General features: G+C 36.3%; 1 protein-coding gene across 1 annotated transcript in view; it reads right to left on the minus strand.

Annotated features, from left to right (window-relative positions):
- The window catches only part of LOC306856420 (glutamate receptor 4-like), a 103530-nt gene extending 91565 nt beyond the window's left edge, over positions 1-11965 (minus strand). The window contains exons 1-2 of the mRNA XM_079395702.1: positions 11717-11965; positions 7745-7903 (exon numbers count right to left, since the gene is read on the minus strand). Coding sequence (XP_079251828.1) covers positions 7745-7903; positions 11717-11804 — 247 coding nt within the window. The 5' untranslated portion in view covers positions 11805-11965. The remainder of the gene's footprint in view (positions 1-7744; positions 7904-11716) is intronic.
- Positions 11966-15887: the final 3922 nt, after the last annotated feature.

Consider the following 15887-nt stretch of genomic DNA (forward strand, 5'->3'; position numbering starts at 1 on the left):
GTTCATGTGGCGCTGAGAGTAAATAGGTTGAGCGTAGCTCTGTGGAGAGGGGCATATGCCCATGTGGTGATGCTATCATGCACACTGATAAGACGGTTGGAAACAAACTTGTCTCGGCTATGACCGAATTACACAAAAAGAGGCTTGTATCAGCACTATGCTGCTGAGTTGACATACCCACTGCCGAGAAGCTGAAAACATACCCACTTGCACGGTTGTCCTAGAGGTCACACAAATCCCTAATATGCAAAATTGCCCCTCACCCTCCCTAAAAACATGCATTTGTCATTCCCCGCTAAATTAAACAATTGACTGTGTAAAATAAGGATGGAGGGAAAGAAACAGCCGGCTGAAAGCAGAAAGATCATTGGGAGCGAACAATCTCTCCTCTACTCATCCTCCCGTGGAAGCGATGGCTCCCCAGCGAGGAATAAAAGCCGTCATGTGCAACACACTGCAAACAGAGCAGCAGACAGCCACAGAGAAAGGAAGGAAAGGCTGAGACGCTGAGGATGTGGCACTCCACATCAGACCGCTGGTAGTCTGACTACTACACAAGCAGGGCTGCCGCTCCTCTGTTGTGATTTACACAGCGCTCAAAATGGCGAGTGACAGACTGGGCGATTAATCTGTTTAACTGAAACCGATTGTTCATACACAGTAATAGGACAGGAACTTATCAGGCTTGCTCGAATTACCACGACGGCGGCGTGTGCTTTAATCTGCTGAGAAGGTTAAATGGGCTATATAAATTTCAAACAAATTTATCATTATCGCTCAAGGGGCCGACTCTATCATCAGGGACAGGTCTCAGAGTGTGGAGAACACAGCATGTTATGACACCGGATGAGGAGTGTAAGGATTTGTGCAGCGGCAAGGAAGTGTTGACGGGAAGAATAGCGCGTCTGATAACAAATGTCAAAATAAGGAAAACAAAGATCAAATGAAATCGTTTAATGAGAGCAGGAAACTGAAAGTTGTGGGCAGGGCATTGGAGGGATTGTCATTTTTGTTTAAAATAGCCACAACACTTTAGTCACAGCTATAAAACTATATATAGCTATAAAATTACTACTTGGTAGTTGGTGCTCAACGGGCCTCAACATTTCTGAAGGTCACATGATCCTTCAGAAATCATCCTAATATTCTGATTTATTGTGAGTGTCGAAACTGTTGTGCTGCTTCATATTGTTTTTTTGAACATGTGATATTTTTTTCTTTGATTCTTTAATGAATACAAAGTTAAAAAGAGCAGCATTTATTCAAAATAGACATCTTTTCTAACAATATAAGTCTTTACTATGACCTTTTATTCATTTAACACTCCTGAATAAAAGTATTAATTCCTTTTTTTTTTTTTAGAAATAAAAAATGTACTCACCCCAAACTTTTGAATAGCATTTTATATTGTAACACAAAATTTATTTTTTTTAAATAAAAGCTGTTCTTTTTAACTTTTTATTAATCAGAGAATCCTAAAAAAACATTTCACAGGTCCCAAAACAAATATGAAGCAGCACAACAGTTTCCAACACTGATTATAAATAAGCATATTAGAATGATTTCTGAAAAATCATGTGACACTGAAGACTGGAGTAATGATCCTGAAAATTCAGCTTTGATCACAGAAATATATTATATTTTGAAGTATATTAAAATAGAAAACTGTTATTTTAAATTGCAATAATATTTAACAAAATAACTGTTTTTTCTGTATTTTTGATCAAATAGATACAGCCTTGCAGAAGAAACTTCTTTAAAAAATATTAAAAATCTTACTGATCTTAAACTTTTGAGCGGCAGTGTGTGTGTGTGTGTGTGTGTGTATATATATATTTAAAGAGCAATGTTAGATTGTAATGTTCAAATGCTATCTGTTCTAACAATAAAAGGTACAGCTGTTATAAAACCAGAGAGAACGGCTGCATGGACATGATAGTATGTGAGAGAGTCAGTGGTAATATCATTGCATTCCTATTGGTCAGTGTTAGAGGAGCTCAGCTTAGCCTGACAGTTAGCCTGATTTAGACCAGGTTAGCTTTCCAGCATAAGTAGCCACAGTGACTGAGGTTGATCTTTGTTAAATTTGCTTTATGGAACCAAATTATTTGACAGTGAGTCAGACTAACTGAAATAAGCCTGGCCTATTTGGTAAACTTGTTTTATGAAACAGGTCTCGAGGCATTAGAAGTCAAAAGACACAAAAGTTGATTTATGATTTGCTGTCTGTCTGAACCAAAGAAATAAAAGTGTTCATATTTTTTCCATTGTATCGTATTACATTGAAGCGCATTGTGTTGAATCGAATCGAAATCGAATCGCACTGCATCGTAAAAGGGGTGAATCGCATCGCATCGCTAGCTTCTTCATATATATCTTCAATGTATCGCATCGTTGGCTATGCATCGAGATGTGTATCGCATCAGCCTCAGTTATGGAGATGTTATGGAGGACTCACTTGCAGGAGGAAATAGGGCTTTATTAATTATAAAATAAAATCAACAAACAAAAACTACCCCGTAGGGGAAAACAGACTGGCCTGACCTATTTCCTCCTCCAGTCATGTTTATTTGCATTAAAACTAGTATTACAGAGGAAGGAATGATCGCGTTCACTCGCGCTCCGCTCTGCACAAGTCTGCGGTGCATCACAGCTCAGGTATGGAAACTGGAGCTGATCGCGGCCGCTCGAGTCAATGCTTGTGTTGGGTTTATACCAGCACGTTTCTGAACCGTCCCAGAAGTGGCTCTCCAAGGCGTTTATACAGTGATCTGTCATGCCACATCAAAGACTGTCAAAACGCCATTTATTATTTGAATTTCCTGAGAAAAAAAATAAATACTGTTTTGCTTGCTACACATACGTTCCGAGCCGAAAGACCCGTACTGAAACAGTTCGGTACGAATACGTGTACCACTACACTCCTAATATATATATATATATATATACTGTATATAAGTGCTGTCAAATGATTAATCGCGATTAATCGCATTCAAAATAAAAAAAAATGTTTACATAATATATGTGTGTGTACTATGTATATTTATACACACACATATAATATATATTTTGAAAATATGTACATATATTTACATGAATATATTTATATTCATAAAATTTATATTATATATAACTATATTTACTATATAAGCATAACATATTTTTCTTAAATATATACATGCATGTATGTGTATGTGTATTTGTATATGCATAATAAATATACACAACACACACACATATATTATGTAAACAAAAATATTTATATATTAGGGGTGGAACGATACATGTATTCGTACTGAACCGTCACGGTACGGACATCTCGGTTCGGTGCATGAGGCCTTACAACGAATTCAGGCAATTCACCTTCAATCCAGAAGGGGGCCCGCAGTAATGCAACGCTGTTTGATAACCGCCAACAGAAGAAAAGCGAATGCTGCACACTTGCAAACAAAGCCCTTCAGACAGTGACCATGTGCTGATTCTGAAAGCGTCTCTCACATAGGCAAGGCAAGGCAAGGCAAGGCAAGTTTATTTATATAGCACATTTCATACACAGTGGTAATTCAAAGTGCTTTACATGAAAGAAAGTGAAATAGTCATTAAAAATAATAATTACATCAATAAAAACAGGGAATTAAAAAAATAATAATTAAAAACAAGGAATTTTAAAATGATATAGAAATAGATTTAAAATGAATTTAAAACAGTTAAGAATAGAAAATTATTACATAAAATACAGTGCAGTCAGTTCGGACGTAGCACAGTGCTCATTCAACAAAAGCACAGTTAAACAGATGAGTTTTGAGTCTGGATTTAAATGTGGCTAATGTTTTAGCACATCTGATCTCTTCTGGAAGCTGGTTCCAACTGTGGGCAGCATAATAGCTAAAAGCGGACTCCCCTTGTCTTGTATGAACCCTTGGTATTTCTAACTGACTTGATCCTAATGATCGGAGTGGTCTGTTCGGTTTATATTCAGTGAGCATATCAGCAATGTATTTAGGTCCTAGGCTATTGAGTGACTTATAAACGAGTAAAAGTACTTTAAAATCAATCCTAAATGTAACTGGAAGCCAGTGTAAGGACCTGAGGACTGGTGTGATATGCTCAGATTTTCTGGTTCTAGTCAGAATCCTGGCAGCAGCGTTCTGGATGAGCTGCAGCTGTCTAATGGTCTTCTTGGGAAGGCCGGTGAGGAGACCATTACAATAATCCACCCTGCTGGTGATAAAGGCATGAACAAGTTTCTCCAAGTCTTGACTGGAAACAAAACATCTAATTCTTGCAATGCTTTTGAGATGATAGTATGCTGATTTAGTTACTGCTCTGACATGACTACTGAAACTAAGGTCTGTCTCCAGAATCACCCCAAGATTTCTGACTTGATTTTTAGTTGTTTGACCCCTAGAGTCAAGGTATGCATTCACCTTGAGAACTTCATCTTTGTTTCCAAATGCAATAACTTCAGTTTTCTCCTTGTTTAACTGAAGAAAGTTCTGGCACATCCAACTGTCAATTTCATCAATGCATTGAACAGGGGGAGTCAATGGGGCTATAGTCACTTGGAGATAAGGCTAGGTAAATCTGGGTATCATCAGCATAGCTGTGATAGGCAATTTGGTTCTTCCTCATTATCTGACTTAGTGGGAGCATATACAGGCTAAACAAGAGCGGTGCAAGAATTGAGCCTTGTAGACTGACAAAGGAGTATACTTTAAAGGCTTGCGCACTCAGTGCTCGTGTATCCTACTTCTCTCATTCGGCACAAATCCAAATATTCCATAATATGTCCATATTTGTGATGTAACGTATCTGAATGCTAAGCTATTATTTATTATGTAAATTATAGGCTTTGTACGGAAGTGTATTGCATTCACTTGAGGAAAAAAAATCTACTCTGTTTTTCTGAATTAACGAGTTAATTATCTCAGAATTACGAGATAATTTTTCATGAAAAAAAAGTTTTTGCTCTGTTTTTCTGAATTAACGAGTTAATTATCTCAGAATTACGAGATAATTTTTAATGAAAAAAAAAGTTTGCTCTGTTTTTCTGAATTAAGGACTTAATTATCTCAGAATTACGAGATAATTATTCATTAAAAAAGTTTTTGCTCTGTTTTTCTGAATTAACGAGTTAATTATCTCAGAATTACGAGATAATTAAGTCATTAATTCAGAAAAACAGAGCAAAAACTTTTTTTTTTCATTAAAAATTATCTCGTAATTCTGAGATAATTAACTCGTTAATTCAGAAAAACAGAGTAGATTTTTTTTCCTCAAGTGAATGCAATACGCTTCCGTAGCTTTGTACTTCAGTTCCGTTCCAACGGTGACACAGAGGCGGGTGCGCTGATGTTTGGTTCACTGTATTTTATTTTGATAAAGTACCAACTGCGCTGTCAAGTTAGCAATACTGGGACTGATATATTTACTGTTTCCTTATTCCAGTAGAATCAACTTATTAATAATTCACCGCTGTATAAACTGAAACTCAGCATATATACGTTACGTGTCACTGTTTTTTTTCTCTTGTTCATCTATAAACTAACTCAAATATATTTCAAGAATTTATTCCTTGTATGTTTTAATATATTTACTGCAGATTTCATATATATAACATAATTAAATACTATTTAGTATTTTCACATATAGGTGGAATATATTTTTTTTAAATTCGTATTACTGTCTGTTCAAAATAAATGAAAAGAAACAGAGCATAGTAGATTTGTTTTTTCTTGTTGTACCAAAATCATATCAAACCATGACCCCAGAACCGAGGTACGTACTAAACAGTGACATCTGTGTTTAGTTTAAAATTTAGTGTTTGATAACTTTATTAAATTTCTGTATATTTCTGCTGAGGCGCTCAGGTAGCCTAGCTAAATATAACATTTATTATAATGGGTTTATGTTACGATTGTTTTAAGTTTACTTAACTTAGAAGTTATTTTTAAAGTCTAATAAATGTTAAAGTGGATAGCTCTTAATTATAATGTAATGTTTCATGGCTATAGTCAATGGTTAAATATTAGGGGAATTTTTTTTTATAGGGAAATCAGTATTACTTGGTGTCAGTGATACTGGCCTTAAATCATAAAAAAGATGCCATTAAACATATATTAAAAAATATGTTGTTTGTACATTAATTTGAAGATTGAATGTGAAAGTATTCAGATATTTAAAAACTTTAATGTTAGGTGGGATTAATCGCGATTAATTTCAGAGAAAATGTGCAATTAATTTTTTTTTTTTTTATCGATTGACAGCACATACACACACACACACACACACACACACACACACACACACACACACACACACACACACACATATATATATATATATATATAGATATATATAAAATTAATTATTAATTATATATAAATAATTTTTGTAGAAACATTTATATTTTTCATGAACTTAAATTTTCTTTACAAAACACTTGTGACAAAAAGATTTACTATAAAACCAAATAAAAATATTTGAATAATTATATTAAATGTAATGAAAATACAAATAAATGTATTAGAAAATGTACTGAAAGATTTTTATTGTTTTTTTTATAAAAAGAACATTACATAGCATAAACTCTAATTTAATAAATAAATTTAACAAGACAACAGCAGCATACAGTGCAAAACATCTCTCACTGACATTCATTCTCTCTAGAGAGCATTTAATTCGACCAGAATTGCGTAGTGCAATATGAGTCATCAAAATATTCCTCCATTTTCGTGGAAGAGAGTGACTGTAAATTTTAAATGTATGTATCTGCTTCAATCAGTTGTACTCCAGACGGCTTTAAAAGTAACAGAAAAGCTGCAAAACTCAAATTTTGATTGCATGGGGTTTATGATGCTGTCTCTGCTAGAAGTTAAAGAAATACATTTCTTGTGTAGCATATTTTCAAACTTTCCCCAAAACACAATTGCCTGAGAAGCAAAGGTATGCTGTGGTTAGAGCTGAGCTTTGAACATTACGTGACGAAAATAGCAATTGAATTGGGCACAAGGAGGAAGAACCGGAAGTCCAGGCACAACCGTGGCTGTTCTTCAGTATTACCCTCTGACGCTATGTCAAAAACCACTAAGCATGACAAAATGGCAAAAAGCAATGGCAAAAAAACATTCGGGAAAATATGGTGCACCTTTATGCAACATTATCATGGATCTGGCTTGATGGAAAATCACCATTCTGGCCCACAGGCCTAAACATGGGACCACAAAGCAGAACCACCAGAAGGGGTTTACAAACAAACTATGGCAGACCTAGACTGTATTACAGCAAAATCTGAACACAAACACAATTTATGCAATTCCAGCACATATGTCAGTAGAACACACGCAAATGCATTCAAACATTCACACACATGAACACAGTGAGAACGCCCGGCTCAGGACATTGGGGGAAGGGTGCATACACGAATATATCGTACACTACATGCACTTAGTCTGTATTTGTGCCAGCTGAGAGCCGGAGGACAGATTTCACAAAGAGACACCAGTGCTGACTGGATGGGGGCCAGGCAATCCCTTTCACAATGCATGGAGGGCCTGTACTGATTCTGTTCAGTTCACATCGCAAGTATGATTATCATTGGCTTAAACGGTTTGCTATTCAAATAGGACTTAATCCAAACCAACTATAGGTCCACCAGCAATATCACTTAATGTACTTTCTCTATTTCTCTAGCTAAAACAGCATTAATGTAAATATCCAGTATGCAGCTTCAGGTTGAACTCACAGGCATTGGTAACAGCGAAGCTGTTGGCAGTCTCAATGTTGTCCACGTGGGGTATCAGGTTAAAGGGGGCCTCAGATGCATTAGGGCTTGTGTTGTGAAGAAAAATGGCCAACCGAAAGGCAGTGTACTCCTGATCTGTGTTCCTGATGAACAGCCCGCCTGCAGGAGAGAGAGAGAGTGTAGTGAAAAAGAAAGAAGAGAGGAGGAGAAGTGAAAGAGAGGGGGAAATAACACATTGCACCAAAAACGTCATATAGAAAACTGGCTATTTGATTAAGAAGATAGAGATATGAGTGAAAAAAAAAACACATGGTTCAAGGATACTGAAATTCAAGTAACATGCCACATCAGATGAGTCAAGTGCACACTTGCACACTCCAGTGAGCTTTCACAGGCGAATAACCCCATTATGCACATATGACATCTCTCTGGAAGATTCTAATAAAGATTGTGTACAATAAAATTGCCATTCACAGTGAAAATCCATACTACATTCACCAAGAAAATGCATGTAGTTTTACTTAAAAGTATTGCCAAAATATTAGGTCTTCAACGCTACAACGACTAATCGATAATGAAAATACTGTTCAAATTTCATTATTGATCTGCATCTGCTTGTCGTGCATGGAGAAACTCTATTAGTGCAGTCACTTTACAAAAATACATTTTAATGGAAAAATGCATTTAAAAATAACCAGTGTTTGAAGCCACAGAGCAAGCAAACTGCTGAGGGGAAAGCGCACAACCTAAGATATCCAAAGCATGAAGTGCACTTTATATTAAATGATTCCTAGAGGCTCATAAACACAGGTTCATGTGACAGGTGCTTAGGTAATGCCTGTGTTGATTTTCCCAGTGCAAAACTAGTCTTTTCTGGTTATATTCTTCTCTTTAGATGTCTGTCTTAATAGCACGTATTTCTGGGTTCTGAGAGCAATCAACATACATTTAAAGGGGGGTACAATGCTGTTTCATGCATTCTGAGTTGTTTACACTGTTAAAGAGTTGGATTATCATGCTAAGTTTCAAAAAACTATTTGGAAGTATGACAGAGTATTTCTGTGCCAAAAATCTTACTTCCGAATTCGTACAAGTTTCAGAGAGTTTTTTAAATCGTGGCTCTTGCTGACGTAAACGACGGTGGAACTCCTTATATGGGCATTTCTCCTGGAAGAGTGCGCCCATGCACACATTGACCAGCGCGAGAGTGCATCCATCAACGCGTTTCATTCGGCAGCACTGCACAAGACTCGCTCAGGAAGAATGTCTCTAAAGAAGTGTTGGTTGTGAGGGAAAGATAACCTTGTTCAGCTTCCCAAAAGAACCCAGCGTTACGTGAACAGTGGATGCAGTTTGTTTTTTCGGGAGCTGCAACGGAGTTTCTCAAGTGTGTTTGTTGACGAACGTTTTATAAACAAGGCCCAGTTCGACGCTGGATTTGCACATCGTTTGATACAGAAAGATGGAGCAGTCCCAGCTATAAAAGATCCCGGTCATGATTCAGAACTGCAGATGGTAAGAGAAACGACATCAAATGTCTCTGTTTTGTTGGCGATCGGCGCAAGTGCTCGTCACTCTTTAGCTCCACCCACGGCGCGCCTCAAGGAGCTCAGCTTTTTTCGGACAGAATCGTGAAGCTGTATCTTTCTCTTATAAATATGATCAAACTGAAAACTTTTTGGAGATATGAAGGGTGCAGTACTACTCTATAGGTACTCAAGATTAACATGAGATTGGGTGAAACTGTGTGTGTTATGTCCCCTTTAAACTTCTGGCTTATCCGCGTACACGAAAATGTGCGCATGCGCATAAACCAGATGGGACGCATGTACAGGTGCATCTCAAAAAATGTGAATATCGTGAAAAAGTTTTTTTTTTTTGGTAACTTTTTTCAAAAAGATTCATTACATGTAAAGTAAAACATTTCAAAAGTTTTTTTGTCTTAATTTTGATTATTAGACCTTACAGCTAATGAAAGTCAAAAATCCAGTATCTCAAAATATTAGAATATTTACATTTGAGTTTCAATAAATGACCATTTATTGAAACTCAACTTTGCATTTAATATGCTTTGATACAGCACTCTGAACAGTCACACCTTTCAGTAATGACCCTCTGTGACTTACCCTCTTTGTGGAGGGTGTCAATGATTGTCAAGTCAGTCATTGCCATTGCCAAGTCAGCAGCCTTCCCCATTATTGTGGTTTCAAAGAACAAGAGATACCCGGAATTTATACTGTAGGGATGGTCATTTATTGAAACTCAAATGTAAATATTCTAATATTTTGAGATACTGGATTTTTGGCTTTCATGAGCTGTAAGGTCTAATCATCAAAATTAAGACAAAAAAACTTTTTAAATGTTTTACTTTACATGTAATGAATCTAGAAAACATGAAAGTTTCACTTTTTGAAAAAAAAACGTTTTCACGATATTCACATTTTTTGAGATGCACCTGTATGTTTCATTGAAATCCTACATGTAAATCAAGCAATTATTATTATAACAGAACAGTGGGATTGGGATTATAACATGTAATGGGATCTAGAAAGTCCCTTTATTAGGCCTACATTTACAGGAAAAATGATTAGAATGTTAAAAGGTTTTAACTGTGACCAGAGTTTTCGGAATGTAGCCCATTGTTTATATTGTGTATTGTGTATATAATTTTATAATGTGCAATATTCAAGTATTTATTGTGTAGAGGAGAACATTGGGCCGGATATCGAAAACGAAAAATAAAATCTATTTTATATGGGTTCTTCTAAGATGGCTAATGTGGAAAACGACCCCAATTGAATTTTTTCATTTTTTTGTTTATTCAAATAATACTACTCTATTTATACATGTTTTTAGCCATGGAAAGGTCAAGTATGATTTATTTGACTTAATTGCCTTCTATTATATATATATATATATATATACACACACACACACACACACACACACATATATATATATATATATATATATATATATGCTAACACCTTTTTACCCTACATTCCAGAGTGGGTTTCTCTTACTATAGTGGGTGGGGAGCGTGAAATGGAAAACCCGGAGTGTAGCTGGAGCTTAGAGCAAGGACAACTATCTATTGCTCCTTTCCAGTTCCACTCTGGCTTTTAATCCGCACGTTGCTTGGTGACACTTTGGCTACTTTTGGAACTATTTTCGTTGACTAAAAAGAAATACATAGCTTACTAACTGGCTATTTTCTGTTAAAGTTACTCAGTATCAATTAAATTGTTTCAGTAATCAGTCAATGATAATGTCTCAACATACAAAATGCCTGAAAATGCCTGAAACGTCACCACATTGAATTTCAGACAAGCACAGCTGACAGTTTTTTTTACTGTAAATTTTATGTATTTTTATAGTGTGATTATGGCATTCTATTCCTCACACAACGGTACACTTTACATAGGCTATTCTCAGTCAAACAATGAGAGAGATCAGAAATCTCACAGGCACCAGGAGTCTCAGGGCTTGTTATGACATAGGGCTTGATGCAGTATTGGAATAAATTAAACCACTTTCCATTGATGAGGTGGTAAACTGATATTTAAGTCCCTTTGTGATTATATATCCACATTATTTTAATTTTACCAAGCATTCATTTATAAATAAATAAACTTTCACTGCGTTTGTGCCCTTGTTCAGGATGATCCACCTTAAGAACAACATCCCGTTTGAGCCACGGAGAGCACTGCAGTGGTGCCATAACCAAAACGTGGCACAATGATCTGTTGACAGCTAAATACAAACAAACAAACAAAAAGTATCAAAAAAACTATTTCCTCCCAAAATTACCATTTGCTGTCATACAACAAAACCTACTTCCAGACGCATTATTTGCGCACTGACATTCGCAGTTGACCCCAATGCAGACGGTCTTATTTTTATCATTCAATTGACACAGTTTAACGCACTTAACGTGAAGCTCATGTTTTTGAGATGAAGCGCCGTACTTACCGATTTGAACGCTGCTCGGAAAAGCACCCATAGTAAGTCCCCAAACGCAAGAGAATAGCAGTAAAAGCTGATTACAAGAAATCCTCATTTTGTTAGTTCAAATTTGTGAGAGACATTGAGGATGACGTCAGTTGGGTAAAGGACAGAAAGGAGAAACGTTGTTAGAAATCCATTCTTGCCAGGTTTTTCTCCTGCAGTGGCACGAACCCTGGTGCGAATCCGTCCGGCGGTAGACGGTCCACATGCAAGATGGGGGGAGCGCGACAGCGGTGGGCAGTGTCTACATACACATACACACTCGTCACACATGCGCCTTCTCTACACCATCACACACACACATACACATCCTCGCAGGGGTTCGTGTGTTCATTCTCTTTCAGTGCCGTATTCCGAGACAGCACAGGCGACTTCTCGTCCTCAGCTGTGCGAAAACTCAGTTATAACACGATTGTTGGACGGTTGGACTGTCCCGATTAAACAAAAGCTAAGTTAAACTAGTAAGAATACAGGATGATACATGGTGTTTTTGCAGTCAGATGTGCAGTCCAGTAATTTTGCAGTAATGTATGTGCGTTATTTTGCTTTGAAATTCACAAACGAGTGACATAACAAACATTGACTAATAGTAGGCTATTCATATTTAAACAGAAAATTCCATCAGATAAACCAAGTGCAAATGAGCTCACTATCACTGGCCCTCATGAGGTGAAATTTATTTAAATATTTATTTATATATATATATATATATATATATATATATATATATATATATATATATATATATAATATTTAATATATCCACGGATTTATGGAACAAAAAACAATTCGGGGTTAAGAAAGTATAATTTCACATTTAGGCTAATTTAATTTGTGATCATGTTGATTGATGTTAAATGTCAGAAATGGTGTGATCTGAATCAGTAGGTTCTCTTGTTTGAATTTGGACCACAACACCAGTCATAAGGGTCAACTTTATGAAACTGATATTTACACATCATCTGAAAGCTGAATAAATAAGGTTTCCTTTGATGTATGGTTTGTTAGGATAGGACAATATTTAGCTGAGATACAACTATATCTGATGGTGCAAAAATACGGAGAAAATCGCCTTTAAAGTTGTCCAAATGAAGTTCTTAGCAATGCATATTACTAATCAAAAATTAAGTTTTGATATATTTACAGTAGGAAATTTACAAAATATCTTCATGGAAAATGATCTTTACTTAATATACTAATGATTTTTGGCATAAAAGAAAAATTTATAATTTTGACCCATACAACGTATTGTTGGCTATTGCTACAAATATTCCCGCTTTACTTACAGTATGACTGGTTTTGTGGTCCAGGGTCACATATAACATCTACAAATCATGGCTGAGGGAGGGTTGTGACATGCTCCCGTGTATTTTTATTAGACATTATATCAAAGTTTGAGACATGGCTCAGAAATACTAAATTTAGACACTAAAACTAAATGTTACTGGACAGAAGGGAAATGGCAGACATGAGTCTTTGAAATAGATTAAAGACATTTAACACATTTTGTTGACATTTAATGAATGACCACTGACTTTTCATTTTCTGGTCTTTATTCTCTTTAGTCCCATAAATCATAAATCATACTGTTCATCACAATCTCCATTTCCTATTTTTTTTAATATCAGTCTTACTGCTTTAGTAAAACCTCTAGTGTTTAAGGAACGCTGTCTGTGAAAAATGAGCAGAGAGTTAGTGACATTTGGTTTTGTACAAATGTATTGATCGTACTGTTGTCAACAAGCAACACTTTTAAAAATAAAGATCCAATTAGAATGCCACAACTTGTTAAGTTCCACAGTCAAGTTACACTGGTGCTTTAGCGAACCTGTAACAAAAATGTATAATGTTCAAAGAACCATATAGCCATATAGTTTTTACCGGTGAATATGGTTGTGAAGCAAGTAACCATTTTTAAGAGAGTGCTTCAAGTCTATTGAGACACTCTGACTGTATTCTCTCAAATGCCATCTAAGATGGCTTTAAATGAGTAAATACTTTCAAAAGTGACTTTTAAATGTCAATTGCAGCCGTTTGTCCTCCCTCAGATATTTGGGCAACTCAATTAGGCAGCTTTAACCAACCATGGCATTCACTGTGCGTGAACAGACGTGTTGGAGAGAGGCGTCGACTGCAGTGTCTCTGTCCAAGGTCCTGAATCTAAGCAGCCCTATTGAAATTCAAAACAGAGTTTGCACAAGATATATTGACTTCAACTTCTGTTATCTCCCTAAAGAAGTGACAATATTTACATTTTGGACAAGCTTTTATATTTTAAAGGAATAGTTCCCTCTGCAATTGTTTTCTCACCCTCAAGCCATCCAAGATGTAGATAAATTTTTTTCTTCATCAGAACAGATTTGGAGAAATTTAGCATCACATAAATTGAGGTGAATGGGTGCCATCAGAATGAGCGTCCAAACAGATGCTAAAAGCATCACAATAAACCACAAACAACATGATTCCAGCCCATAAATTAATGTCTTGTGAAGTGAAAAGCTGCTTTCTCCATTGAAAAACTTGTCTTATCTGAATCAGGAGCACCTTTTACAAGCGAGAAGAGTCCAAAACTATTCTAAACAAATATGTGGGTAGATTTTGATTACGGTTGGACTATTTCACTTGAGGAAGCATTATTAAGGAAAGTTAAAGATAAAACACCTTAATTATGGATTTCACTTCACAAGATGTTTTGTAAGATGGACTGGAGTCGATTGGATTACTTGTGGATTATTGTGATGTTTTTTTTCAGCTGCTTGAACTCTCGTTCTGATGGCACCCATTCACTGCAGGGGATCCATTGGTGAGCAAGTGATGTAATGCTAAATTTCCCCAAATCCAATGAAGAAAGAAACTCATCTAGATCTTGAATGGATCATTTTTGGATCAACTATTCCTTTAAAATTGATGCTCTGGTTTCATTGAATGTATACGCTCCAAATGACATTTCACAACATTTAATGAGCAATTATGGAGCGACTCAAAACTGACGCAGCAAAACAAGGCGTCTCATTAACAGACGAAGTAGCAGTCATGAAAACAAATCCATTGTTTAATAATACATAAACAGGGGAAAAAACATTGTGGTTTATATGGTGTAATTTTGCATTATTTATGAATTGCTAGTCTGAAATGGTTTGAGATTTTTGTAACCCCTTCCAATTTTTTATTCTTGAATTTTGTGTTTCTAAACTCTTTGTGTTTCTGTTTGTGTACTGTTTAAACTGAAAAGCCTGCAATGGGCTATTTAATGCAGGTTCACGTTGTGACGGCATTCTCTGAAGGTCATCATAATACTTTTTCCCATGATAGGTTGCATTATACTTGTTCGCAGTTAAAGATCTTTGACACAACATTTCTTCTTTATCAGACTGGTGGCAAATGAGTTGTCCAAAATCATTAGTCTCTCTGCCTTTTTCATATACCCAGATGCTGGTATCTCAGCAACTCTCAAGAAGTCAATTGCATCGCCTGTTTGGCTGAACTACAAAATTAAATTGGCTCGACTGGGTTCGAGAGATTGGGTCAATGCAACATCACAGACTGCTGAAGGTTCATATTAGATTCCTCAGTTTTGTGACTAACTGGCAACACACTGGCTTCCTTGGACTGAGGGGTCTGCTTCATTTTGGAGCCATTCGTATGGGTACAGCGCCTTATCTTTCTATCATTGTCTTATGGCTCTGTAATGGCTTTGCATCACAGTTCTGTTTGATCTTGAGACTGATTCTTGCACAGTGCTACGAGTCCGACGCAGAAACAAGAATCCAAACAATTGATGTATTATGAATCACTATGTTTAAGGACTTATATCGTCGACTGAAAATCAAGGCATTCAGAGAAAGAGATCAAGTGACAATGAGCCCAATAAGTCTGGCTCTTCCTATCTTGCACATCCTCATATTCATAATATTTAGCCTGCGGACAAACCCAGAGCCGAAATGAGATCAATCAGTTTGCACCGAAAAGGATGTATCAATGATTAATTGAATTTCCTTGCATTTTTGAGGATGTCTTTAAAAATTCACGGGTAAATCTATTGACGGCACCCCGTTGTGAATGCATGATGGGTTGAGAGCTTGTTAAAGGCATATGTGCAATGTCAAGTGTGCTGTAGTCTGGTATGAGGACTTCT

This window comes from Barbus barbus, assembly GCF_936440315.1.
Source record: "Barbus barbus genome assembly, chromosome: 36".
Classification (NCBI taxonomy): Eukaryota; Metazoa; Chordata; class Actinopteri; order Cypriniformes; family Cyprinidae; genus Barbus; species Barbus barbus.